The 26,821-nt window shown below is 51.8% G+C and overlaps 1 protein-coding gene across 6 annotated transcripts; it reads right to left on the bottom strand.

Annotated features, from left to right (window-relative positions):
• Positions 1–500: 500 nt before the first annotated feature.
• Positions 501–25,950, bottom strand: LHX6 (LIM homeobox 6). Of its 6 annotated transcripts, none has more exons than XM_081279713.1 (10): positions 25,189–25,458; positions 24,325–24,396; positions 23,766–23,948; positions 23,288–23,409; positions 14,555–14,775; positions 11,716–11,816; positions 11,404–11,499; positions 11,019–11,193; positions 7,563–7,666; positions 501–2,996 (listed from the first exon to the last, which is right to left on the bottom strand). In XM_081279713.1, the coding sequence occupies exons 1-10, from the start codon at positions 25,264–25,266 to the stop codon at positions 2,976–2,978; spliced, it is 1,173 nt and encodes a 390-aa protein (XP_081135839.1). In that variant the 5' UTR covers positions 25,267–25,458; the 3' UTR covers positions 501–2,975. The 6 variants fall into 6 exon arrangements, with proteins under 6 accessions (XP_081135839.1, XP_081135842.1, XP_081135841.1 ...); XM_081279716.1 differs by lacking the exon at positions 25,189–25,458 and adding an exon at positions 24,713–25,152; XM_081279712.1 differs by lacking the exon at positions 25,189–25,458 and adding an exon at positions 25,561–25,946 and having other exon boundaries at positions 505–2,996.
• Between the last annotated feature and the right edge of the window lie 871 nt (positions 25,951–26,821).

Raw genomic sequence — 26,821 nt, 5'->3', positions numbered from 1 at the left:
CATGCAGGTACAGCCAACAGCCAGAGGAAGGCCTGGGTCCACTCTCAGCTGCACCATGGAGGAACCTGGGGGAATAACATCACCCCTCTCAGACTCCAGTCACTTTGACAGAATGATAGGGTTGAGCTCCACGGCTGATAACAAACTGAGTTTTGAAAACAGAAGTTACATTCATAGGGTTGGGGATGTGGCTCAAGCGGTAGCGCGCTCGTCTGGCATGAGCACAGCCCTGGGTTCGAACCTCAGCACCACGTACAAATAAAGATGTTGTGTCCGCCACAAAAAAAAAAAAAAAAACCAACTATAAAATAAATTCTAAAATTCCCTCTTTTTTTTAAAAAAAAAAGTTACATTCATATAAGCACACATGCCTAATATATTATCAAAGATAAACATATATCTAAACATTTGAAAAATGGATTAAGAGAGTAGAGTGGGGAGGCACATGAATGGGGGTAAAAAATAGGACCCAGCTCAAATGCCTCCCCTTGTCCCGCGGAGCATACTGGAGTGATGTCTGTTTACATCATTGGCCAGATTGAGAGCTCCTCTAGGCAGGATGGGGCTGGGACCCTTCTCTGAGTCTGCAGAGACAGCACAGGGCCCAGCAGAGAGCTGGTGTTCAGGGAGCACAATGCAGACAACAGCCAGCCTGATCTGCTACTCACTAAGACATAGGGATGATGCAATATTTAGAGAGAAAAAAAATCACCCTTCTTCGTGCCTTTGCAATGCATAATTTACCAACTGGGAAATGGTACCAACTTTTTAGCTTTGCACTGTCCAGCAGCCCAGAAATTCTGGGAGCCAGGGACCCAAGCCCTTAGCCAGAGAGTAGGAAAGAAATGAAATCCCATCATGTTCTGGATTTAAGTGCCAGCACTTCTACTTGCGTTAACTTTATTTATTACACAAATAAGACATTTACAAAGCACAACATGAAAGATATGTAACAAAACAGACATTGGTTTTACAAAAAAAGTGCTTACAATTTTTATTCCATGTGTGTATTTCCCCTTTTGTTTTGTATTTAAATAAATAGTCTTGTCCGCCTGTGTGTTTCCAGGCTGCTCTTAACAGGGTAGTGGAGACGTTTGAACTGCAACATGCTACTGTCATGTAGTCCACGCAAGGAACAGACCCTGGGGAGAGACTCAAGACAGAGAGGATCCTGGGTGACCCTGGGCAAGGCTCAGTTGGCCGCTTACCACATGGTTGTGATTGGGGCTTTGATCATTAGGAGCAAAAATCAAAGGAAAGATCTGAGCTCCCCAAGGCCAGGGATCAGGCCCAGGTCACTCCTGTTAGTTCAGTGCCCAGACAGAGGCAGCACAAGTTTTCACTGGATGACTTCTGAACCACATTCTGAGTGGTGCTTTCTCTTTGACCTTAGTTAGCTGTAACATCTTTGGAAGGGACAGAATGCAGGTTCCCTTCTTGGGCCTCACCCATGCCTACGCCTCCTCCAGAGAAAATGGCATGTAAGTTCTCATTAAGTGCCAACTTCAAGCATGTGAATCCTGAAACCTTATCCAGACTCAGAGAGAGTGCTGCAATCGATTAGTGATGTCTGCTATGGGTGAAGACAGGGACCACAGCTGCGTATAACTATAAACTTGCTTTCCCTGTCCTGGAGTCTCCTTCCAAAAGCAGGCAGGAGGACTGGGGCTAAAGCATGCTTACTAGCAGCCTCTAGTGGGAAATGCACTAGGTCTCCAAGTAGTTCTAGAATTATAGGATACGCTTGGGGCAAATGGGCATCCCCTGAAAACATAAATATCATGGTCCTGTTTGCCCAAGCCCTTGGTTTCAGGTGGAAGAGTTGCAGCAGGATGGGGTGGATGAGACCACAGCTGTGTCTAGCCTTGTTCTCAGGAGTGGGTGGGGCTGGCTCCGGGCAGGGTTGGCAGGGAAGCCCAGAGGTACTAGCTTGGCACACTCACCTAGGCAGTGGGCACCTCTCAGAGATGGATCAGAGTTTACATTCTGGCTGTCATTTCACTGGGCTCTGTTCCTTGGCCCCCAAGAGTGGTCCCCTAGCCCCGGCACCCCTATCAGTAGTGAACCAGCAGCCAAAAAGCATCCCCAACTCTAGCCTGCCCAAACACTCAGCAGCAGCATCACACAGATCAAATACCATCTTTGCTACGTCTCCTGCATTTACGTTAGATAGTCAGGTGGGGGTAGGGTTTCCCCTCTGTCCCAAGTGTTCGCTTTCCCCTCCTTGAGATGGTTAGTGCCTCTCCCAGTGCAGAGTGCCACATGTGCCACATCCCTCTCCTCGATCTCCAACCAATGGGGGCCTTTGTCCCCCATCCCCCGCCTGTCCCTCTGCCTCTTGGTCTGGGCAGGCCTCCATCTCTGCCCTACTGGGCCTCTCAGGGTTGGTCAGTGTCTCTTCTCTTTCTGAATTAACTTGACATAACCAGACAGATGGAAATGATAAAATTAGAACATAGCTTTCCTTTGGGGACATCCCACAAACACTGTAGAGTTTTCCAGACAAAAGCAACAGAGTGGATGACATTGGGGGTTGTCGGCTATTCGGAATTCAGAGATGGTTCCAAGGAAGTAGTAAATAAAGGCCAATGGGGGTGGGAGGGCGGGGAAGAAAACCTGTAAATTAGGAGGCTGTTGGTGTCGCATGATTCAATTTGTCTTTTGCTCTTGTAATCAGCTAAAGTTGAAGATGACTCCTGTTTAAATGGGAAAAACAGGCTGTTGTTTTCACCCTGATTCCAAATTTCAGGGAGCTCTGCCTTCCAAGAGGAGGACTCTGTGATGCTCCTGGCCAGTTCTGGTTCTCAGCAGGAGAGGGAAGGCCAGGCCTGGGGGCCTAGCTGGCGGCGGGCAGAATGGCGGGTGGGGGTGGATGCGGAGGCGGTGGATCCCTGGCCACAGTTTGGACACTGGATCTCAGCGGCTGAGGGGCAGCTGTGGGGTGCCCATGGACAGATGCGGAAGTGCCGACAGCGTTAGTACTGAAAAAGGATGACCTGCAAGAGGAGGGCATGGGAGGTGGCTGAGTTAGGAGCCTGCCCCACTTGGCAGCCCCCAGGGATCCTCAAAGTCATGCAGCGTAAGGAAGGGCTCAGGGCCTAGACTTGGATTTAAATCTTGACTCTGGCAGCTTACTTGCTGTGGGACTTTGGACAACTCACTTCCCCTCTCTGAGCCTATTTCCTCATCTGTAAACAGGGATACCAAAACCTCTCAGAACAGGGAGGATTCAATGAGATACAATAGCAGAAGCAAAAACCTACTGGGCACTTTACCCTGCTCCCTCCATAAATTGCTTCAATGAAGCTGCACCTCAAGCCCATGAGGAAGTCCTACTGTGATGGTCTCTATTTTACAGGGAGAGCACCAAGGCTGAAAGAAGTGGCAGTTAGTGAGTCCATGATCATAGCTAGGAAGAGGTACACCAACACTGGAATCCAGGCAGGCTCTCTACTAAACCACCCATCTCTACCATGACAACAGCTGCCCACAGCACACAATCTACCAAGCCAAGGGCTAAGCACCCAGTGTGCACGGGATCTGCACAAAGCCAAGGCATGTGGCTAAGCCAGCCAGAGGCTGATGCACAGCGAGTGGGTGGGCCTCTGCTCCTTTCTCTTTCCCTCTTCCACTTAAAGCACCTGGCTGACATCTTACTGCCACCCACACAACCAATGCCCTGAAGTTCAGGTCAAGGATTACTGGCTGGCTGGTCAAAATGGGGTGTCCCTTTTCACAGGAAAATAGGAGGAGGAGGTTTCAAGTGGCCCAGAGTCTGCCAGTGAGCACCGTCACATCACTGATACATTTTCTGATGAGGATGTTTCTTGCCCAGAATCAGCTACCAGAGGAGGTGGAGGAGGAAAGCAAAGATGTTGATCTCCATAGTATCATGGTAGTCCCCTCCCCCTTACCTACAGTTTCAGTTATCTGTAGTCAACCACAGTCCAAGAATATTACTATTGGTCTTGACTCTTTCAAAAGAGAGGGATCACACTCATATAACTATTATTAGAGTACATTATGATTGTTCTATTTTATTATTATTGTTGTTAATTTCTTAATGTGCCTAATTTATAAATCAACCTTTATCAGAGGTAAGTATGTATAGGAAAAATATACTATTATATAAGGTTCAATACTATCCAGGGTTTCAGGCCCCCACTGGGGGTCTTGGAACATAGCCCTACAGATACGAGTAGACTACTGCAATCATAATGATGACCAGTACCCAAGGAGCGCTTTCTGCCTATGGGACACTGTGCTAAGCTCTTTACACAAGTCATTGCATTTAGTCTCCACAGCAACCCCAGGTGGTGGGAACCATTATTGTCCCCATTTTATAAATGCAGAAACTGAAACTCTGAGAAGCTAATTGTGTCTCCAGGTCTCAGAGGGAGGAGGTGGCAGATCTGGGCTCAGGGTGGCTGGGCTCCAAAGCTCACACTGCATTCTTCACCCAGCCTTGTGCCTTATTTTCACTGGATCTGCAGGACACCTGGCTTTAAGCTCTTATTAAAAGGAGCACCCCCCAAAAAAAAAAATTACCCTAGTCAAACCTGTCCCCTACAGGGGCCTCAGTCTCGCAATAACCTAATATTTGAATAATAACCTCTTGGTCCTGATTTCTAAGAACCTTCCAAGTGCTGAAGTTGTGGGATCAGGGTACACAACCAGGAAGAAATGTGGTTCTGGAAACGCGCAGGCGTATGTGGCCAAATGATGACGAAGTGGACAGGAAGCTCCTCCCACCCTGAGAATGTTGGGGTCGTTGTTCTCCTGGCCAAACCAGCCCTGATCCAGATGAGTGGGCTCAAGGACCAGACCCAGGGGGACTTGGGAGACAGCCCATACAGTGCTGTGCTGCCTGCTCAGCCCAAGCCCTGTGACCCACCAAGCCCCACAGGTTTGACAATATGTGGATGGAAAATCCCTGGGAGTTGAGGGAAGTTCTGACAGTGAGAGGGCAGTGGGTCACAAAGGAGGGAGACACACTTTCATGCAGAGCATGTGGATACAAATCCGGGGACACAGCCCAGCAAGAGTGAATTCTGGCTCACTAGACAAACCCAGGGGCCAGAATCCTAGAGCCAAAGCTGCCAATGCCCAGCCTGGCTCGTCTTTCAGGCTGAACCAGACATAACCACAAGCTTAGCTGAGCAACCAGGAGACAGGGCTCCTCTCCAAGCACTGAGCCCAGCCCTATACACTTCCAAGGCCCAACCCTTCCCTCTATATAATGCCTAGGGTACCAGGCCTTTCAGTATGTAGCCCTGGCTGCTCCCCCACTTCCCTGGGCCTCCACCCCACTAAACACCCCATAATCCCCTCAAAGCCAGGCTTCTCCTTGCTTCTGTGCATCAGCACTTGCTATTCTCCCAACATGGAATGCCCTTCTCCTCATACCCTCCTTCTCCCCTAAAGTTGTCACTCCCTCTTCTGGGTCCTCCAAGGCCATGGCTGCCCCCACTCCAACTACCCCATTGCCTTATGGTACAACTGTCCATGTCCTACTCTAAGTCACAAGTTTCTTGTGGGTGGGGATCAGGTCAGATCTCTTCTGCAAAGCCAGTGCCAGTCTGGTAGGACCAATGATCTCCCACAAGAAAGAGGCATGTGTGAGGCAGGTGGTCCTTAGATCGAGGCCTGCTGTGTTCACATTCAGTGTGACCCTGGATGAGCTACTTCTTTGAGCCTCCGTTTCTAGAGGTGACGTGGAGTTCCATCATAGCCATCCTCCCAGGGAGGCTGTAAAGGATACTGTCAGAGACAGTCCTGTAGAAATGTGAAGTGGTACAAGAAAGGAAGAATCTTCTGAGCCTCATAGACTTCAGAGTCCAGCAAACTTGCTGCACCCCTCGACAAATCACCTCATCTCTCTGAACCTCAGTCTCTTTATTTCTACAATGAGAAAGGCCATCTCCTTGCCCACAAAGAAGCTGGGAGGTGTCAACCAGAAGATGTGTGTAAAGAGCTCAACAAATAGCAGTTCTGTGAATGTGACAGTCTCAGAAGGGACCTTCCTGCGGTGTGCTCCCCGACCACCTGATTCTTGTGTTGAACACCACCACCTACTTGGAAACATATCTGTGCAACTAGGCTGTTTGCACCTCCATACTATAGACATTCCCTCACAGTGCCAATCACAGAGAGCCCAATACACAGTAGGTACTCAATCAGGAGGCACAGCCAGAGGAAATATGCTGGAGAAGTGTTCTGCACCTGGAGCTGCCCATCAGAATCACAGGGGCTGAGCATCACAAATGCAGGTCAATGTACCCCATTCCAGTCTCACCATCAGACTCTGGCTTGGGAATCTGTTTTTCCAAGCTGCCCCGGTGATTCCAAGACACATTAAGACTGGGATCCACAGGACTGGAGGGCTCCTAATGGACCTTCCACCTCTAAAGCATGGTCTCAGTCTCCCTGGACCACTGTATCATCTGACTCAGGGTGGTTCCATGCCTCCCACGGCACATCTTCCCAGCCGACCTCTCTGAGGACCATCACAGTGCTGTCTCTGCAAGGCCTTCCAAGGTCCCCCACTGCCCCAGGATAAAGTCCAAGTCCTCTGCCTGTCAGCCCCATGGTCCCATTTCTCACCACTTTTCCTCCCAAGCCTGTCCCAGTGACATGGAATGGTTCAGGATTCCCTAAGAGCTGGGATGGCTGTCTTTGATGAGCCCTGATCCAGTGTCAGGCCTGCGTTTTGGGGCTGCCTTCCTCCAGGAAGTCTTCCCTCCATCTCTCCCTGCCCCCACTCTTCCCCCATCCCACGGCTCCCCATCACAGTGTGATCAGCCGGGTTGCCAAGGTTGGAGTCTGTCCCCCCTCCAGATGTGGCCTCCTCGAGCAGCAGCCATGCTTTACTTGTCTGTGAGTAATGAGTAAGTGAATGAATAAACGCACAGGTTCTCATCCAGGCTCTGACCTTCAGCCTCTTGGCCTCGATTTCCCTCTTCTAAAAGGAGAGGCTGTCTCAGCACAATGGCTTTTAAGGCTAGCTCTGGGATGCCTCAGAGCTGAGAGGGAGGTGAGGCTTTCCTACCCGCTCCATGGTTGCACTCAGAGCAGCTCCGTCTAAATTCATCTGTGATACTGATGAGACCAAACAAAGGGTTCCAATGCTTAAAAAGCAAAGCCTTCCAGCTGCTGGACTGGGTAATACCTAAGCATCTTCTAGACATTCATTCCCAACGCCTCAAACAACCAGAGATCTGGTTCCACAGAGGAGCCCTGTCAGTTGGCCAGCTGTCTCTTTGTCCCACCAGAAGCCCTCCCTGCAAAAGCCTCAAAGCTTGAGTAAATTCTCCAGTGTGACAAAAGAGAAGCCACCCTGCCAGTGAGAGGACGGGGCGAAGGAGGCCTGTGGAGTGGGCGCATGTGGAACATGCCAGCAGCTGCTCAGATGCCTCTCATGGGCACAGAGTGGGCCAGAGCTGGCTGGGCACAGATGGTCTGCCACACAGAGGCAGGCTGCTCACTCAAGGACGGGAAATACTGCCAGAAACTCAGCCCCACAGGAAGGCTCTGATCCAGCAGACCAACCTGGCTCCATTTACCTTCTCACCCCGGCTGGAGAGCGGCCCATCCATATCAGCTTTGAGGTGGACGGGAGGCGCGGTGTAAGGCAGCCGACAGTGCACCTGCCCGCACTGTACCTGACCTGTGGACGAGAGGTTGCCTTGGAACCCATCCCTCAGGCTCCACACGGGATCCCACCTGCCCTGTGCTCTGCAAGCTGGAGCCCCAAGACCAGTTCCATCCCTGCCACTTAACACCTGCATGAGATTTCAACAGGGTGGGTGACAACACTGCACAGGAAGGACTTTATAAAGTGCCACAGTTGCTAGGGATAACCATCCAGTTCATTGATAAATGGGCACTCGTGCAAGCAAGATTGTGCTCTACGGGTTCAGATCCTCCTTGTACACTTCTGTCTCCCAATTGGGTTTCATCAACCTAATACCAATAGCCACCCCTCCCCTTCCCTCCCCATCCTCCTTTCCAGCTTGGTTTTTCTTCCTTAGCCCTAACCACCTGACTTATGGTGTGTTTTTATTGTTTTTTGCTATCATCAGTCTTTGCCAACTAGAATACAAGCTCTATGAGGGCAGGAAGTTTTTAATCTGTTTTCTAGTTTCTGGATTTTTGTAAATTTCCAACACCAAGGATGAGGCATGATATCTAGTAGGTACTTTAAAAATATTTGTTGAATGAGACTCCATACCCTATTCCAACATCTAAAACTGTTGGGGAAAGTCCACCTGTGTGTCTGATCCAAACCTTTCATGCTTCATCCTGTTTACCACTATAATAGAGAAGTCCTTTGCCTATCTCCTCTCTAGACTTCATCCTCTTTGATCATAGAAAAAGACCTGTGCAGAAACTGACAATCAATATGTAACTTGGGACAAGTCACTGTGTCTTTCTGAGCCACAGATCTCTCATCTGTAGAATAAAGCAATTGTATTAAATTGAGGGTTCTTAACTCCCTGGGTGTTCAGGGAATCCATGAACAACCTCAAATTACTCAAATAACCATGTGTATCTGTGCATTTTTCTGGGGTCTGGTTCCAAAGCTTTTATCACATTCTAAGCTCTAAGACTTCAGGAAACTAAGGATCCTGTGAATTTAATTAACTATAAAGTAAAAGTTCATTTTTTTTTCCTGGGCTCTCATTCTTTTTCTTCAACTTCCCAGCTCAAAGGCTTCAGAATATGCAAGATTCAAGATTTTAACTAACTGCAAAGCAAACTACTGGGGTGACCTTCAGCTCTTGAAGCAAGAGGTAGCAGGCCCAGACACCCCACCGAATTCTGCCCCAAGCTAGGTTCCACCACCAGGGAAAAAGGAAAAGGGTACCTCAGCCCCTTCTCTAGGGATCCAAGACAGATCTAGGCATGCTCACTGGAGTGGTGTGGATGGAGTCGTGGCCCACCTTTGAAGAGGGTCACCTAGATCCATCATTACCTCCACACAATGATGATAGCCTAGGTCCCTGGTATTAGAGAGGCCCTGATCATTGGCACTTTTAACAAGTAATTACTGAGCTCTATGCAGGCTGAACATAAATTATTGTTTAGAAATAAAAGGGGGAAAGTGTCCTTCCTGCTAAGCAGATGGTTCAGAAATGGAACAGTGTAAAGAGCCCAGTTTCTCCCCAGCAGCCTGGAGCAGCAGGCAGAACTCTGTACTGCTAGTTTACAAACCAAGCCCATGCTGCCATCACAAGAGTAGCTATTGCTTACTGAATGTTGAAGACTTTACATCAGTTACCTTATCCCACATTCACAACACTGCTTTGAGATACGAACTCTTATTGTTCTTGTTTTTGCAGATAAGGGAACTGATATTCAGGGAAGCTAAGAAACTTTCCCAATGTCACCCAGTTAGTAAGTGGCAGGGATGGAATTTGAAGCCCAGCAGTCTGACCCCCGACATTTGATCTTTAAAGAGCACTGGCTCCCACAAACTTAGAGTGGGCCCTTGGTTTCCTCCACCATTCAATGGGATAGTGATCTGATGTTTGTGTCTGGCACATGGCAGGTATTGGGTAAAAGCAGTGGTTCTCTCTCTGACCTCCCTTCTTTCTCCCTTTTACTTGAAGCCAGAGGAGGGATGGTGAGTATGTGTGTGCATGTATGCATGTGTGTTTGTTATGATCACTTCTATTTTTTTGGTCATGCTCAGCTTTGAGAAAACCGCCTCAAAGGGAAAGAAAGTCTCCATAAGTAACTGCTCCGAAACAGATTCAATGAATGCTCATGCCTCAGAAATCCAGGAGTTTATTCCCTTATTTCTCCAGGTTCCTGCTCCAAAGTCCCTTCACCATGACCCTTCCCACCTCTCCCCATAGAACTCATTGTCCACCCACATGTCTCCCCTCCTTTTTTTTTTTTTTTCTTTTTTGGTACCGGGGATTGAACTCAGGAGCACTCAACCACTGAGCCACATCCCCAGCCCTAATTTGTATTTTATTTAGAGACAGGGTCTCACTGAGTTGCTTAGTGCCTCACTTTTGCTGAAACTGACTTTGAACTCATGATCCTCCTGCCTCAGCCTCCCAAGCCACTACTGTAATGCGCCACCCTGCCTGGTCTCCCCTCCTTCTTTTAAGAGTTCAGGGTCTCTTTCCCAATCTCTCATTCTGGAATGTGAGTTCCAGGAGCACAGTGGCTCTGGCCTACTGTGTTCCCAGTGTTCCCAGTGCTATGAACACAGGAGGCACTCAAAATGTATTTACTGAATGCATGAATCGATTTTCGTAACTCTATAAAAGGTATTAATAGCTGGGGATAAAGCTCAGTTAGTAGAGTGCTTGCCTGGCATGCACAAGGCCCTGGGTTCAATCCCTAGCACCAAAAATAAAATAAAATAAAAATAAAAGGCATTAATAATATTCCAGTTTACAGATGAGGAAATCGAAGTTCAAGGAGGTTAAGTGATATGCCCAAGGCCACACTAACCTTCTGCTTTCCCAAATGTACCCACGCCATCTTTGCTCTCTGGGTCAAGGCCTGCCCACATTCAGTTCCCCCAGTCAGTATGCCTCACTGAATCCTTTCCAGAGTTCAAATTGGTGTGTTTCCTCAAGGCGGCCTCCCCACCAGCATCTCCAAACACTCCCACCCAGCACCTTTCCTGTAGAAATCATTCCAGGGAAAATCATGAGCTTAACAATCTGGTTATTGTTCCCCTGTCCAACTGACCAGAATGCTGGCTCCACAGGGCAGGGATCTTGCTCCTCTTACTCTCTCCCTAGTCCCCAGGCCATAGCATTTGGGGAATGGCTAAATTGCTCGCCTTTACCAAGAGAAAGGATTCAGCCCCCCTCTGAAACAGGGCGGGGAGTTTACCCGCTCCACGAAGCCCCTAGATTCAAGTGACTTCGAAGCCCACATCTTCCCCCACGAGGCTCTGTAATGCATCCCCACGCCTCCGCCCCAGTCGCTCACGCACACTCCTCAGCCTTGCGCTCCCCGCAGACCCTCCTCCAGCTGTTGCGGTCACTTACTCTCAATGTAGCCGTGCAGGGTGACCATGCGCGCCCGCTCGGGGCTGCTGAACGGGGAGTAGTGGATGTCGTCGGACAGGGCGGAGGGAAGGCGGGACGGGGGCGCCCCAGAGGGCGGCACTGGGTGCTGCGGTGTGTGCTTTTTATGACGCGCCCGGCAGTTTTGAAACCACACCTGGAACGACAGCCTCAGCAGTTTCAGCCTCGCGTTAAGAGGGTCGCACGCGCCGCCAGGGGATGCCCAGGCGGGACTGCCTCCCCACCCCCTGAAGAAGAGCCTCCATGTGCACCGGCGACCCTTGGCACCGCGGCGAGCTTCAGAGCTTGGCCCGGGACCCCTAGGCTCCGCCCCAGACCTGAAGGCCCTGCCCACTCGTGGTCCCACCTGGATGACCCTCCGGCTGAGGCCTGTCATGTCCGCCAGCTTCTGCAGCGTCTGCGCGTCCGGGTTGTTGTCCTGCGCGAACTGTGCCTGCATAACCTGCGGGTCGCCGGAGGGCGGTGAGGCACGGCGCGCGGAGGTCTCCGAGACCCCGGCCCAATCAGAGGCTCCGGACCGGAGGCCACGCCCCAGGCAGCTACAGCCCCTCCCGCCACCCGCGGGTCCAGGCCGAGGGGGTGGAGCCACAAGGCCCTCTCACCCCCGCCCCCGCCGAGGCCCCGCCCCCGTCCCCGGGGCTGTATCTTGCCCCGGTACCTGCAGCTGCTCCGCGGTGAAGGACGTCCGCGCGCGCTTGGCCGGCTTGGGCTGACTGTCCTGTTCCGAGGGCACTGCCCCCTCCAACGTGAGGCCGTTCCCTGGGGGCGACAGAAGCAGCTGACCACGCGTCCCCATCTCTTCTAGTGGCAGCCTGGAAAGGACGGGGGTGGGGGGAGCTTGTCCCTGGAAGGGTCAGGAGCGGAGCTGGCTGGGAGTAGGGATCCCAGGGTCCTAATCCCCGAGCTCAGTGTTTGGGGAAAGGACTTCTGTTTCCATACTGGAGAGTTCTCTTTCAGTGTCCTCTTTACATCATAAGTCCTAAGGAGAGTGGTATTATCCCCATTTTACGCGAGAGGAAACTGAGGTTCAAAGAGAAAAAAGTCCCTGCCCCTAACCTTCCCACTAGAATCTGAAAGCTGGCTGATCCGAATGGCCCCAACTGGGCTCCCTCCGAGCGAAACCAGGGGGATCCACAGGTTGGTGGGAACAAGAAACAAGGAACTTACAACGAATGGAAGAAAAAAGGTTGGAAGGATGTACACCAAGGTGTCAGCAAGGAGCAACCTCTGGCTAACCTCAGAGAAATGTCATCAAGGAGACTTTTTACTTTCAATACTTCTGCAACTTCTGAGGTCTTTAAAACTGCTATCTCTCTAAAATTCTTAATTTTGATAACCTGGGTATATGTCTCAAATTAGATTACTTTTAAAAGTATGATTGTAAACTACTAAGTTTATTCTGATTTTATTTTAATATTTCATTGTTCTGAATACAAAAGTGTCCTTATCAAAAGTACAGAAAATTCCAATAAACCTCCCACAGGGGAGGGTGGGAATCATCACTAATCCCACCATTCAGAGAGAACCACTGCTCACAATTTATTATAGTTTAATTAGGAAAAAAAACTGTGTTGGAAGAAAAAAACAATAAACAAATACGTAGAAATATCTGGAAAGGTAAAGGTGAAAATGTGAGAGGAAATGGCATTTGGAGTGATCTTTATTTTCTTTTTGCTTAACCATCTTTTCTAATATTCTTATGATGAACATGTGTAGTGTGTGTGTGTGTGTGTGTGTGTGTGTGTATGCGCGCGCATGTGTTTAGAAAGCAAAAGAGTAACCAATATCAGGGTCTGTGGCTGTGGCTCAGTGGTAGCCTATTTGCCTGGTATGTGTGAGGCACTGGGTTCGATTCTCAGCACCACTTATAAATAAATAAAAATAAAGATCTATCAAAACTAAAGAATGTTTTAAAAAATAAAAGTAACCAACATCAAAGGCTGATCTGAAGCCCCATGCCTTCAAGTTCCCTTTATGATTAGAGCTTAGGTGTAACTGGCAAGACCATGACTAAAGGTGGTCCTGGTTGGTCCAGCTACAGAAGGAGCCTGTGGTTACTGATGGACCATGGTGTGCAGGAAACTCTGGATCCTGGGTTTCCATCTCAGTTCCATTGCTGACCTGCCCACAACTTCAGATAACTTAAGAGCAACCCATTTAGCTCTGAAATTGGTCAAGTATACTCTTGTGGTCCCTGACTAGTTTTCAGGCTGAAGTCTAGAAACTGAGGAAGGGTGATCCATACCACTCCCCAGAGGGACTGGGAGTGAGGCAGACATTTTTGGGATATTATTGTCCCATAGGGAGGCAGGCAGGACAAGGATTAGTGTGCCTTCTTTTTTAAATGGAAAAAAAAAATGAAACTCTTTAGAGGCAGCCACATCCCTGCAGCCTCCTGGGGTTCTGAGGTCCAATTAAGGGGCCCTGGAACACAGGGATGAGGTGATATGGCATGGTGTGACATGCTGTGTTATGGTAGTTAAGAGTCTGGGCTAGGCAGACCCACTGGTATGTTAACTTAGATGTTACATACTACAGATAACCTCCACCTTTTTGCTCATCTGTACAATGGGGATACACCATAAACATCCTAAGACTATTGTAAAGATTACTTAAAATAATCCATGCTGTGGAGAAGTTAGCAGCATCTATGGACCCTGACAGAGGAATCATGGACAGCCCTGCCTGTACTCCCTTTTACCAGTCCCCACTCCACCTAGATCCCTGGAAGGCTGTCCGTATATGGGGCCTGTATGGGTCTATGTATCTTGGGAAATCAGAGAAGATGTTGTGATCATTCTAATCCAACATCCATCTTGCACAGATGGGGTAGGGGGACTGAGGGACAGAGAGGAAAGAAAATTTCTTGTTGTCGCAGTATTAGGAGCTTAATCTCCATCTCAGGAATGGGGCCTTTTCTCCTAATAGCCAGAGCCCTTGTCCGGGATGAAACCCCTACCCTCAAGCCTCAGCTTGGTACTACCAGGATGGGAATTGGGAGAACAGAGGCTACAACAAACATCTTTCTAGGGGATGGGGATGTAGCTCAGTTGTAGAGCACCTGCCTAGCATGTGCAAGTCTCTGGGTTCAATCCCCAGAACCTTCAAAATAATAATAATAAATCTCTACAGGACTGGTCTAGGCAACTGGGGTAAGGAGCCCCCAAGCGCCTTCCAAGGGTGGAGTAGCCTGCCTCAATGAATAGAGGCCACTCCACCCTCCCATTCATTGAGTGCCTCCAGGTTTTACAACACTTCAGCTCATCAGCCTTTGAAAAGGTCTCCTGCTATTAACCCCATCTTACAGATAAGTCAGCACAGTTGCAGTAAGGTAGTGACTGATTCCCAAGCTAACCATGGAGGAGCCCCACCTCCACCAGCCTCCAAGTGCTCCAGGGAACGCCCAGCACATAAAGCACTGTGTATCACATCTGGGGTGCTGGGGTCGGGTGGGAAAGGGCTCGGGACAGGGGTGCTGGGCAGGGCGGGTTAGGTACCATTCTCGGCGGCTCTCTTGAGGTTCTCGATCATGGTGTCGTAGTGGATGCGGCACAGCACCTTTTCCTCAACCAGGCCGAACTCCTCGCCTGTGGAAAGCTGGCGCTTGCAGGAGAAGCAGGCGAAGCAGGCCAGGTGGTAGGCGTTGCCGCGCGCCCTGCGCACCCAGTCGCTGGCGTAGATCTGTCGGCCACACCGGGCGCACTTGGTCCCAAATCGGCTGCGGGACAAGGTGACAGGGACTAGGCTCAGACAGGCCATCTCTCCCCCACCCCAATACCCCCAGTGGCGGCACCCAGGCTCCTGGCCTCAGGGCCTTGACTCAGCAAATACCTGTTGCTTGGATACACTATCTACCCAGCCAAGTCCCACGGAGAGGATGAGCTGGAGGATGATTTTTAGTTTCTTCTTGGTCCTTTTCTGAGTTTTCCAAATTTTCTATGCTGATCACTTACATATGTATATTAGTTTGTTAATTAAAATTACAGCGTAATTGTTAGGAAAACATGATAGCGATAATAACAGGCAAATTTTTGAGCACTGTACTCAGCAAGATTCTGCTTTACAGTTATTATCCCAAATAATTCTTCTTACAAGAAGTAAACTAAACTGCACAAGGTCACACAGCTCACAAAGTTAGGAACCCCAGCCATGCCAATGCCAGAGATGAATAAACTATAGTCCCAGCCATACAGAAGCTCAAAAGTTCTTGGAAGAAGAAACAGATATGCACTTAACTGGCTTTGTGACCCTGAGCAAATTATTTAACTCCTCTGAGTTCTCCTTTTCCCTGCTCTGCACTGAACTAGATGACCACAGCAGACAGCAATGACGACTGCTATTTGCTTAGTGTCCTGCAGTCTACAAAGAAACCAGCCTTCCTTTATTCTGCCTCTTCTCCTTCTTTCTCCCCATTTTGTCCTGGGATATGTGTGTGCAGCTGTCTCCATCACCAGAGCCCATCCCGGAAGTTGCAGAGCCTGGTTCCCTCAGCACCAGAAGTCATACCGCGGGTACCAGGGAAGGTTTGTTCTTTAAGTGCATGACTCCCTTGTGACTGTGCCCAATCCTCTCAGCCTCAGTTACCTCTGTATGCTCTGAGTTCAGGGAATGGTACCACAACTCATTCCACCTCTGGAGTGTGGAAATGTAAATCACACACTTCTCCCTCTTCAAACCCCACATCCAGCCAATCCTCAGGCTCCGTGGTTCTGTTTCCCAAATATCTCTGGGATCCATCTCCTCCTCTCCCCCTCCACTGCCACCCTTCCTCCTAGGCCAGGTTTCCATCACGCACCCCTCACTGCCAGTTTCCACCCTGGTCTCTTGGTTTCCCTGCCAGTGCATCCTCCACGCACAGTCACAGCCAAATTTCCAGCAGGCACATGGAATCTCGTCCCTACCCTGCTTACAATCCATTGGTGGCTCCCCTTCACCCTCAGAATCTGGTTCAAGATGTTTTTGAGTTTACAAAACCTAACAGACCACATCCTCTTCAGGCCCACCTCCTTCTAAACCTTCTTCAGAGTCTCCCACTGCAAATCCAAGCATGAGTCCCAGTCAGCCACAGGGGAAGGTTAGTTCAAGATCTTTATGAGGTACTTTCTCTGAAGCACTTTCCCACCCCCAGGACTTCGCACAGGCTGTTCCTTTCCTGACTATATCCTACCCCCCACCACACACACATCCCCACACATCCCCACAATCGTACCACCCTCTTAGCTTTGATCACACTGGTTTGTAAACATCTGGTTCCTTGGCTCTTCCCATGCACTCCTGGGATTCCTGGAGGGAAGGGGAAGATGTAGAAGATTTGCCTCTATGCTCCCAGGGATCATTAGGACAGCCTCTGTGTGACTGAGGGAAACAGTCCAAAACGCTCTGGTTCCAACCTTGCCTGCCTTGGCAAATCATGCAATTGAGTTTTACTGAATGAGGGAGTGCAATGGCTTCCATCAGCTCCAGCTCCCAGGCTCCCCGAAGAAGAGTAAGGGGACCATAGGTTCGCTGGGGCCATGCTGAGTGCCTTTGCCGGGTCCTCTACCTACCCCAAGCAAAAACCGCTCTTGACCTCAGAAACGGGACTTCCCCAGGGAAGAGCCTGGCACAGCAAACGATCTTTGTTTCTATTGCTGAAAGAAAGGGGAGATGAACCGGCTTTGCCCAACCCAGCTTATCCCTTTGGTGGGGCAATCCCTATTCAGTCATCGACTGGTGGTATCTGGATTGTGAGCACATTCTGGCCTTTGGGCAATTCGGCTTTCCAATATTTCTGCTGGGGGGAAATCGGGCATCCAGCTGTGCACAGAACCCTTACTTCAGATCGGGTCCTGGGGCACAACGTCTTCTTTGCACCCCCTCAGCTTTGTCAAAACCTGGTGAGATAACAACTCTGGCACCCATATTCTACACGTGGAATAGGAGGTTCAGAGACGGCAAGTGACTTACTGGAGACCACAAAGTGTGGGGCCAGGGTCGAGAGGGCCCCTCCGAGATGCAAGAAAGACCTAGAACCCGCTGAGCAGACTGACTGGAGACAAGAAACCTGAAGTTCTAGAAGGATGAACAAGAAGGGGTCCTGGTTTGACCGCATCGTCGTATTCCCACTCCTGGCAGCATGCTGGACCAGGAGACCAGCTATCTCCAGAACGCGGAAAGTGCGACCTCAGGGTGGGGACCGCCAGAGTAAGGAAAGCGGGAAGCCTTCAGAGGCTGGGCAAAAGCGATGGCGTCTTCCGCTGGTGGAGAGATCCTGCGCGCTGCCGCATATGCACCAGACTGTGCGGTCCGGATCCTCCTGTCCTGTCCGGCTGGGTGGACTTAATTGTTCTGGGCCAGGGATGCGTCCGAGTCTCACCTCGCACCCCTGGACTTTCTGCCCTGAGAGTTCCGGATGTCCGAGTCTGTTATCCGTCCACACTCGTAGGTCACAGTGGCCCCAGCCCCCTTGTTTCAAAGCGGGCGCCTAGAGTGGCCTATCAGCTTTCCTACCCTCCGAGTATCACCCTAAATGCCAGGAGCTGTTCCCAGCCCTAGGATCTCCCTGCATTCGCTGTGACACGTCCCAGTCAACGAAATCATCCTTGCACCGGATCCTTGGAATGGGGATGGGGGGGTGTCATTGTATAGGTTTGGATGCGTTAGGGCCCTTCCTGCAGTGTGTCCCCCACCCAGGACAGGGATCAGCGGCACAAACAAAGGGCACGAGGAGGCTTACGGATCGAGGCTCTGACAAACCGACAGACTCCTTCTCAGGCGGGCTGCGGGGCTCAAGCCGCCGGATTCCGGAAGCAGCGAAATCGGCGGTGGAGACAACGAAACTTCAAGAAAGGGGTGTTCGCGAGCTGTGAAGGGAGCGCCAAAGGGATTAGGGGGCGCGCCTACAGCCACCCAGCCTTGCTGCAAGGTCTGGGCCATGCGCGCCCCTCCCTGGGTCCCAGTGCGCCAGAGTCAAAGACGCAAAGCACAGAAGCGCTTTGGGGATGGAGAGGTGTCCGACAGATGCTGCACATCCTAGCAAATGCTGAAAGGAGTAGCATAAGCATCGCACAAGGTCAAGCCCTCTATCCCCTGCATGGAGAGTAGAGAGATCTGGATATTCTTGGTGCTGAGCGGGAGCTGTGTGTCCTTGACAAAATCAGGCTTGCTTTCCAGGTTTACTTTCCCTGGATACCTAGTTGATGCTTTGTGATCATCTGCTGGATGAATGAAGCTCTATGAATGAGCGCTTTGGAGTTTTGCTCCGATCTCTTCCCCCATTTTTTTTTCCTCCATGAGGAAATCGAAGTGGAGCGCTAATGTTAGGCAGCTAGGAAGCCAAGGTGATGGAACTCCAACTTGAGTTCATGTATTTTGAATTCAAGATGCTCACTAGATGGATAGCCTTCAAGAGACTCTATGAGGGGAACAAGGAGAGTTGAAATGAAGCCCTTTCCATTCCCTCTGCTCCTTTCCTTCTAGGCAAACCCTTAGGAGAAGTCAGAAAAAACAAAACCAGCAATTAAAAGGTTAAAACGGCCAGTTCCTTGGAGGTCCCCTCCTGAGGCCCCTCCCCCCAAATCCCCTCGCAGTTCCCCCAACATCTGTCCCCTAACAGCTGGCAGCCGCTGTGCTGCTCTCCATAGTGGGGGGCCACTTTCCGGATCTTGGCTTCCCTTGGGACCCTCTCTCTGGGAGAGGGATGGAATCCACAGAGCTTGGACTCTCAAGGTGGGAGACTGGGGAAGGCTGGGGATTTGCCTTCTGTCCTGTGGCTGAACTGGGAGCAGGAACTTCAGGAGGCCTTGGCACTCTAAGAACCCCGCCCTACAAACACAAGAGGAGGCAGTTAACCCTTTGTCCCCTGTTCCCATTGTCAGAAGGGAAGAGGGCCAGCCAGGATGAGCAGGCCTTGGCAAAGTTATGCCACTTAGAGCCTCTGAGGAAGTTATCCCTGCTCTTGGGCTCCCAGAGCCACCCAGGGAGAGTCATACATTTGAGCACACATTGGGTGCTCTCTAGGTAAAGTCAAACAAACTGGGCTAGAATCTTAGGACAGTAGACAGGGATTTTTGCCATTCCACAGGCCCCACAATGTGCAAAAAGGTGGCTGACATATCTTGCCTATGGAAGAAAAATTTGGGAATGTTTAGGGATAGACATAGTGGAGTTAGGTGGCCACAGGGCTTATCCAGGTTCTATTATTTATTATCTGCATGACCTCACCTCTCAGGGCCTCAATTTCCCCTCCTATAACATGGGGATTATGAGAACATCAAACCTCACAGATTGAACGTGGGGATTAAATGAGATAAAGCAGGTAGATTGTAAGCACAGCAATGCAAAGCTTTCCCCTGGACTTCGGGTCTCTGCTCATTGGGTCCCTAATCCTCTTTTGACCTAGGCATGTATTCTGATGGCAGGTGGCCTCACTCCTGTGCTTATCGGCTTTCATGTTCTCATTCACTGTGTGACCCTGGCTATGTCACTTTCCACTCTACCAGGACATAAGTCTCCCCAGCTATACAGTAGGCATGATGCTCCAGGAGGCTGAGAGAGCCAGGAAGGCGCTGCCATCAGCCCATGCTCTACTTATGGGGCAACAGCTGCAGGTAGGTGGATGAGAGGGGGCCCTGTAAAGCTGTCCTGGATTGTGGTTGCAATGGCAATGGAAATGTGAATGCCCCCAAAAGGAATACTATTTCTCCCCAGAATTTTTTCTTTTTCACTTCTTGGGAGGAAAAAAAATCAGGAAAAAAAAGTCTTAACAACAACCATGAAAAAAAAAATGTAAATCCTATCATATTTCTCTGCTGGTAATTTTTTTTTTCCAGCTAGGACTCTCTGAGACTGAGAGGAGGTAGGAATCAGGTTGAACCCACAAGGACTGGTGAGGTCCCTGTTTGGAGAATGAACTAGAGAAACTGAGGCACAGAGGTCCAGCAGCCTGGTCAAGAAAACACAGCCAATGGACAACCCACCTACACCCCAGCAATGCAAAAGAGCCAGGAATAGTACTGGACCTCCCTGACTCCACCAAAGGCTCTGTGACCTCCTTCCAGAGTGAACTTGGAGTTTTTTTCCTAACCTCTAACTTCTTAGCCACCAACACTGGCTCTGCCAATGGAGATTGAAGGAGGACTTACAAGATGATATCAAAGACAGAAAGACAGGTGTTAGAATTAAGGAGAACCCTTTGCGGGGGGGGGGGGGCAAAATCAAAGGTTAGAGGACTATGGGAACCCCAAGTGCTCTCTCCATGGGGTATCAGTCACTCTTCCTTCCCACTGTCCTTCACCCTGTTGGAAAACCTGGGTCTCTTTTTGGGCACCATGTTGCTCTAGTCCACATCCTACCAGATGGTTGAGCCCCAGCTCCAGGAAATAGAGGCTAGAAAGTCTCAGGGCACAGCACCTCCCTGAGCTTCAGTTCCTGAGAGGGAACTCTGCCTCCCACACACCTTCTCTCAGCCTTCTCCAGGAGAAGCTTCCTCACAGTAATTGGTGTTGCCCAACGTTTCTTTTCCTTTCCCTTTTTGTGGGCTTTATTATTTTTCTTATAGGTGGGGCTGCCCAAGAGATCTGGGGTGGGGGAGGTGTGTGTGTGAAGTGATCAGAAAAGCCACAGTTTTACTCTCATCCTGGGAATGTGAGGTTTTTCCCCCTTCATTTTCTTAAGTGAAAATCTGGTTTAGTTTTGCTTTGGGGGCCTCTTGTCACTGGAAAAGGATTAGTGCTCAGAACCCATAGCCCAGAAACAACCCAGCTTCATTATTTAAGGCAGGTTCTGCTCCTCAAGCTGCCTGGGGAAATGCCATCATGGGCTGTGCCTGGTGGTGACAACAGTAATCAGGCATTCGTAGACACTACCATTTAGGGAGCCTTTATGGTGGCTCCTTCAGTGGCCTACTCAGCAGCTCAGGAAGATAATCTTGAAAAAGGAGAACTCAGAGCAGAGAGATGCAGTGATTTGCCCAAGGTCACTTGGCCTGACAGGACTCAGTGTCCTCCCTTTCCCCACAATGGCCGGGCACCCTACCCTCCACCCCACTGCAGTGGGACAGGGAATCAGTGGAGGCTCTGAATAATAGAATCAAGATCTTAGTTTTGACCTTCAAGGAGGCTCAGTCCAGCTTGGGCATGAACTGGGGCTGGAGAAGCAGCAAAGAAATTTGGACAAGTGGTAAGGGTGCCAGGCCTGTTGTCACTAGGAGAGCCAGGACAGGTGTCCTGTCCAGCCTCACTCTACAAAGGAGCACCTAGGCTCCTTCCTGCTGGGTTCCCCAAGCTCCCTGGTAGCTGATTATTTCAAGATGCCCCCCAAACAGCAGCTCCCCCACCCCACCCCACCCCCCAACTGGAGTCAGGCCTAGAACAGGGAGGTGGCTAGACAGTGACTGTACCTCCATTTCTTGCCGGAGCCAAACCAAGAGTCAAATGGAACTGTGGAGGAGATATTGCACTCTGGTTACACACCACAGTACCAACCCCCTTCTGCCTAAATAAGCACACAGCAGCTGGCAGATACAAGTACACATTGACCTCACACCCTTCATCCTTCAGTTCCCCAGGTGGAGGGCCATAAGCAGGAAAGTCCCCTCAGAGGAAAAGGTGGAGTTAGGGAGTGACATGGCTTCAGAATTCTCTCACCAGACCTCACTCTCCTTCTTACAGATCCTGGTCCAGGTGTGACCCTGTACTGTCCACCTTGTGCATATGCTTGAACTAAAGACAAATGTTTCTCTATAAAAAGGAAGACACACATTGTGCACACACTCCTGACCTTGCTGACAACACATTCCCCAGTACCACTGCACAGATCCCAGACAATACACACCTATTAGAGCATCCCTATCCCCCAGACAAAACACGTTGACTGCATGCTCTTCTATACCCATCACAAAAACTCTTTTAAACCATGCTTCTCAAGGCTTTCCCAGCTCTCAATGCTGCCTACTTCCTCCCTAGACTCAAGGTGTTCTCATTCCAGGTCCCTGGAGGCTCAATTTTGGAAGAGGCATTACCATCCACCAAATTCCCTACGCTCAGAGACTTTCTGGGGCTGGGGTCTTTTCAAGGAAGTCTGAAATTGTGACCTCTCCGGAGGCGGGGAAGGATGTATGTGGGTTGGGAGGGGGTGGTGATAGAGGGGAACAGTTTTCTCCACTTCCTGAGAAAGCAGTTTGGGAGGCGATCCTCCCAGGAACCAATTCCACACCCGGCCACCACAGAACCAGGCCTGGTTCATACGCCCCCCACCCACCCCCCCACCTCGAGATCCTGCAGACAGTCGCAGAGCCCCTGACACTTCAGTGACTTCGACCCCGTGACTGGGTAGGCCAGACTAAGCGGGTAGCAGTGAGGCGCGCATTTGCCACTGAAACACAGCGGCGCGGCGGAAGGATGCAACTGGCGGAGATCTTGAGCTGCGGGGACCAGCGCGGCACTGCTTCGCGGAGAGAGTGGCCCAGGTATTCCTACTCAGCTGTCTGGGCTGCGGCGCCCGACTCTCCATTCGCGTCCCAGCAGCCCAAAGCCTGAGCCTATAACCAGTAAAGACTGAATCCGGGGCCGGAAACTATACCGGAGCTGGGACTGGAACTGGCTCCTGGGACACCGGCAAGAAGACCCCATACTCGAATTGCGAACACTTGAGCGACCTGGGCTTGAGTTGAGGCCAGAGGCCAAGGTTGGGGTTTAGGAGGAGGCACTTGGATATGGGTTAGTACGTGAGATGAATGCGGCGCTAGTGTTTGGGCCAGATCAGCTCTGAACCCGATTCAGAGCCCCGGGCAGAGTCAAAGGCCCTCCCAGGACGGGCCTCCGCACAACTGGAGTCCCGGTAAGGTTGGAACCAGGGCCGGAGCTCGCTGGGGATGCAGTCGGCTGACTGCCGGGATCCCAGCGGGTTGGAGCCAGAGCCGCGGATGTCAGAGCTCGACTGCGGCGCCCGAGGTCAGAACTAGAACCTGAGACTCAGGCAAGACCCAAGACGGAGCCAGAGGTGCGACCAAAGCCCAGCGGACCACCGGAACCAGGAGCAGACGCCGACCGGAACCTGTGCGAGTAGTGGCGCGTGGCCTGGAGCTTTGGCTTCGCCGTGCTGAAAGCCGGCAGGCGGGACCAGTGCGGCGCGCCGGGAAGGCACTCGGGACTCCAGGGCTCCGGAGTTGAAAACCACACGCCGCAAACACCCTGCATATGCGCCCGGGGCTTGCCCGAGGACACACTGCAGACCCGGCAGCCGCAGCCTACCTGAAGTAGTCCATCTTGCAGAAAATTTCCTTGTTCTTGATGTAGCAGCTGTTCTGCTGCCTCAGCGACGTGCGACAAACGGAGCACTCGAGGCACCGCACGTGCCAGATGAGGTTGTTGACCTGGGGAGGGGGCGGGGATGGGGGTCGATTCAGCGCGGGCCTCTTTTCATGCTCGGCCCCAGCCTCCCCAGTTCTCATTTGCAGGCACAAACGCTGAAGCTCAGAAGGCGCATGTGACTCCCCCCTTTTTCTTCGGTAACACGGAGCCTCAAGGAAATGGAAATACACTCTTCCCACTTTTCAGACGGAACCCGGGACGCAGAAAGGCCCTAAGACTTGCCCAAAGCCGCGCAGTAGGGCAGTGACTGAGCCAGGATTCGGAATTCAGTGGACCTGGCCCCGGCACAGCTTTCCTACAGTTCTCTGGGCTGCAACCCACACCCGCCAACAAACACACAACACCTCCCCTGACTCACCTTGAGTAGATACCGGTCCAGGATCTCCAGGCCGCAGCTGGAGCAGATGTTCTTGCCCGCGGACGGCACGGAGGAGGCGGCAGAGGGCGGCGAGCAGACAGACGGGGTGCTAGGCGTACACGGGGAGGCCCGACCCTCTTCCTTGTCCAGAGAGCCTGCCAGAGCCTCGGCGTCTGACTGAGCCTGCAGCAGGGGAGAAAGGGCAGAGCTCTGAGCCGGGCACCCAGAATTGACCCTGCCTTGGGCGACAAATCTGAACCCTTTGCGCATCAACTGACAACGAAATCTGCCTGGTGTGCCGCGCTGTAGGCAGGAGGACAGGAATGAAAGGGCCTATTGGAGAGGAAGGGACGGCCCCAACTTTTAACACGCGCATCTTGGGTGCGGGAAGCGGCCAGAGCCCACATTCCTGGCCAGAAAATCAAGGCTCAGAGAGGGGCGGCGCCGGTCGGGGATCCCCCAGCGCTTGAGCAGCGGTTAGTTGCCGGAAAGCCGGGCCAGGTGCCCAGGCCTGGGCTGCTGGGGGACCGAGGGCCGAGGCAGAGCCGAACGGACTCACCATGGCAGGCGGCGCGGTCCCTTCAAGACAGCGGGTGGTCGCTTTGCAGCCGGACCCTGGCTGGGCCATCACCTGGGGGAGGGGGGAGGGAATGCAGGCGGCGGCGGCTGCAGAACTGGCTCGGTGCAGCCTGAGCCCAGCGCCTCCCCGCGCCTGTTATATAAACCGGCGCCGAACAATGAGTCCTAACTTTGTAGTGGGCATTTAAAGCCCTTCCCCACAAAAGCGGTGTCTCTCTAATGAAGCAATTTGAATTTGGATTGGATTTTTTCCCTCTCTCTCCCCCTCTCCCTGCACTTAACCCGTGGCTCTTGAAGTAATCGCTTAGTTCCCTTGCAATCCAAGCCTCTGAGGGGGAAAAAAAAACACGCGCACACACACAAACTACCTGCAATTAGAAATTGTCGTGAATGCCCAAGATAAGAGGTAGCCAGAGTGTCAATTCCAACTGTCAATCAGTGAGATCCATCAGGCCGCCCAAAGAATTGCAAATTTGATTTTTTAATGGTAGTAATTAAAAATCGAATTTTTTCTCTCTCCACCCACCCCCCTTCCTCGCTCCCTTCTCCTCCTCCTCGGCACAAAATGCAAAAAGGAGAAAAGAGAGAAAGAAAGAAAATAAAAAGGAGATGGGGGTGGTGGTGGTGCTGGTGGTTGAGGAAAATAAAACCCCGAGCGCCGGGAGCATCCGCCTGCCCGCCGGCCCGACACGCGCCGAGAAATTGAAGAGGCGATATTGACACGAATTCAGGCGCCTTTCGAGGGCCAGTCCAAGGGAAATCCGGAGCAAAAGGGGGCAAGATCGGGGTGGAAATGAGACCAAAAAGGGAAAAGAGAGGGGTCCAAGAAGAGGAAAAAAATCACCCTCCAGCCTTTCGGCGCGTCCGGGACCGGCCCGGTGTCGGGATTCTCAGTGTTGCTCCCGCACAGCTCCCGGCGCATCGGCGCTATCAGCGCCTATTCAGACGGACAATACCCGCCTCGCCTCCTCTTGATTCGCCTGTGTCTTTGCTAAATCGCTTTTTGAGAAATTCCTCCAACATTTGCATAATGTGTTCCCGCTTTCCGCGACCCCCCCCCCACCCAGCGCTCGCGCGCGCTCACACACTCACAAACACACACTCCCGGGAGAACCCTCGCACCCCTCCTCCCCGCCGCCGCCCGCTTCCCGGCCCGGGTAGGCTGGGTCCCGGCCCCTGCCGGTTCCTGGCCCGGGCCGCTCGCTCGCTCGCTCACCTGGTCGGTGGCGGGGCCGCCCTCCGCCGGCAGCCGGCAGCCCTCGGGCAGCGCCGGGGCAGCGTTCTCATGCTTCCAGTACATGGGCCCTAGAGCGGCGGGCTCAGTCGGCGTGCAGCTCCGAGAGCCGCGCAGAGGGGGGGGCCGTCCGCAGTGGGAGCAGAGGCTGCAGCAGGAGCAGGAGAGCCCAGGCGGCGGCCCCGCGGCCCCGGGCCCGGCCCCAGCCCCTACCCCCGGCCCACGCTCAGCCCTGGCCTCCCTGGCTGCCGGCGCCGCTGCCTCGGAAGAAGGTCCCGACAAACTTGGAGAGGCCCCCGCCCCCTCCTTCTCCTCCTCCTCCTCCCCCTCCTGGTAGTCCTCCTCCTCCTCCTCCTCTCCCTCCTCCTCGTCCTCCTCCCCCTCCAGCTGCGGCGGCGGCCGCCCTGCCGCTGGAGCCCGGCTCGGTTCAAGATGAGTCATGCGTGACCAATCCCCTCCCCGCCAAGGAAGAGCGAGACACACACAACGAGGCAGAGTCCCGGAGACATACGCACACAAACACAGAGTCACACAGAAACTCAGAGCTGCTGATACACTCAGAGACACGCTTACATACAAAGACAGTGGCGGGCACACATCTACACAGCTCTCACTACTGCCCCTCCCTCAAGGGGCACCCACCGCCCTCAGGCACAGCCCCATTCATGACCAGAGGGTCATGCCGTCTGCAGAGATGGACTCTATATGAAGCCACACGTTATACTCTGCTGATGCACTGTTGTGCCTGGTGCATTTGTGTACATACAGATGCAAATTATTACCTGTTTGCATCATTTAATGGGGCAATAGGCATCCACCCATACTTCACATGCCTGCACAGATACCTCTACTTCATAATAACCAGGGAGCACACCGGATCATAAGCACTGACTGGGACTGGGAAGGGACTTTAGTGGCAAGGGAGAGTAGTTCCCTTGAATTCTTTTGGGAGGGATTGCTTGGAATATCCCTCTTCCCTTTAGGATTTACTTAGTTACACAGTCCAGTGCCCATCTCACCATCTCTAGGGTTCTACTGATAATGAGAGAAGTAGGGAAGGCAGAGAAGCATGTAGCTAAGAGACAGCCTCCAATTGCACAGACAAAACTCTCAAACTCAAAGACAGCCTTACCCATACTAACATCCTACAGCATTCAGATACATATGGACACTTACAGCCTCAGCTCCATCTCCACACACCAACTAAGCTTACAGACACATACACAAACATATGTCCTCTTGT

The sequence above is a fragment of the Spermophilus citellus genome, assembly GCF_964194105.1.
Source record: "Spermophilus citellus genome assembly, chromosome: 2".
Classification (NCBI taxonomy): Eukaryota; Metazoa; Chordata; class Mammalia; order Rodentia; family Sciuridae; genus Spermophilus; species Spermophilus citellus.
Note: the sequence above shows the minus strand (reverse complement) of the source record. Positions and strands in the feature narration are given on the sequence as shown.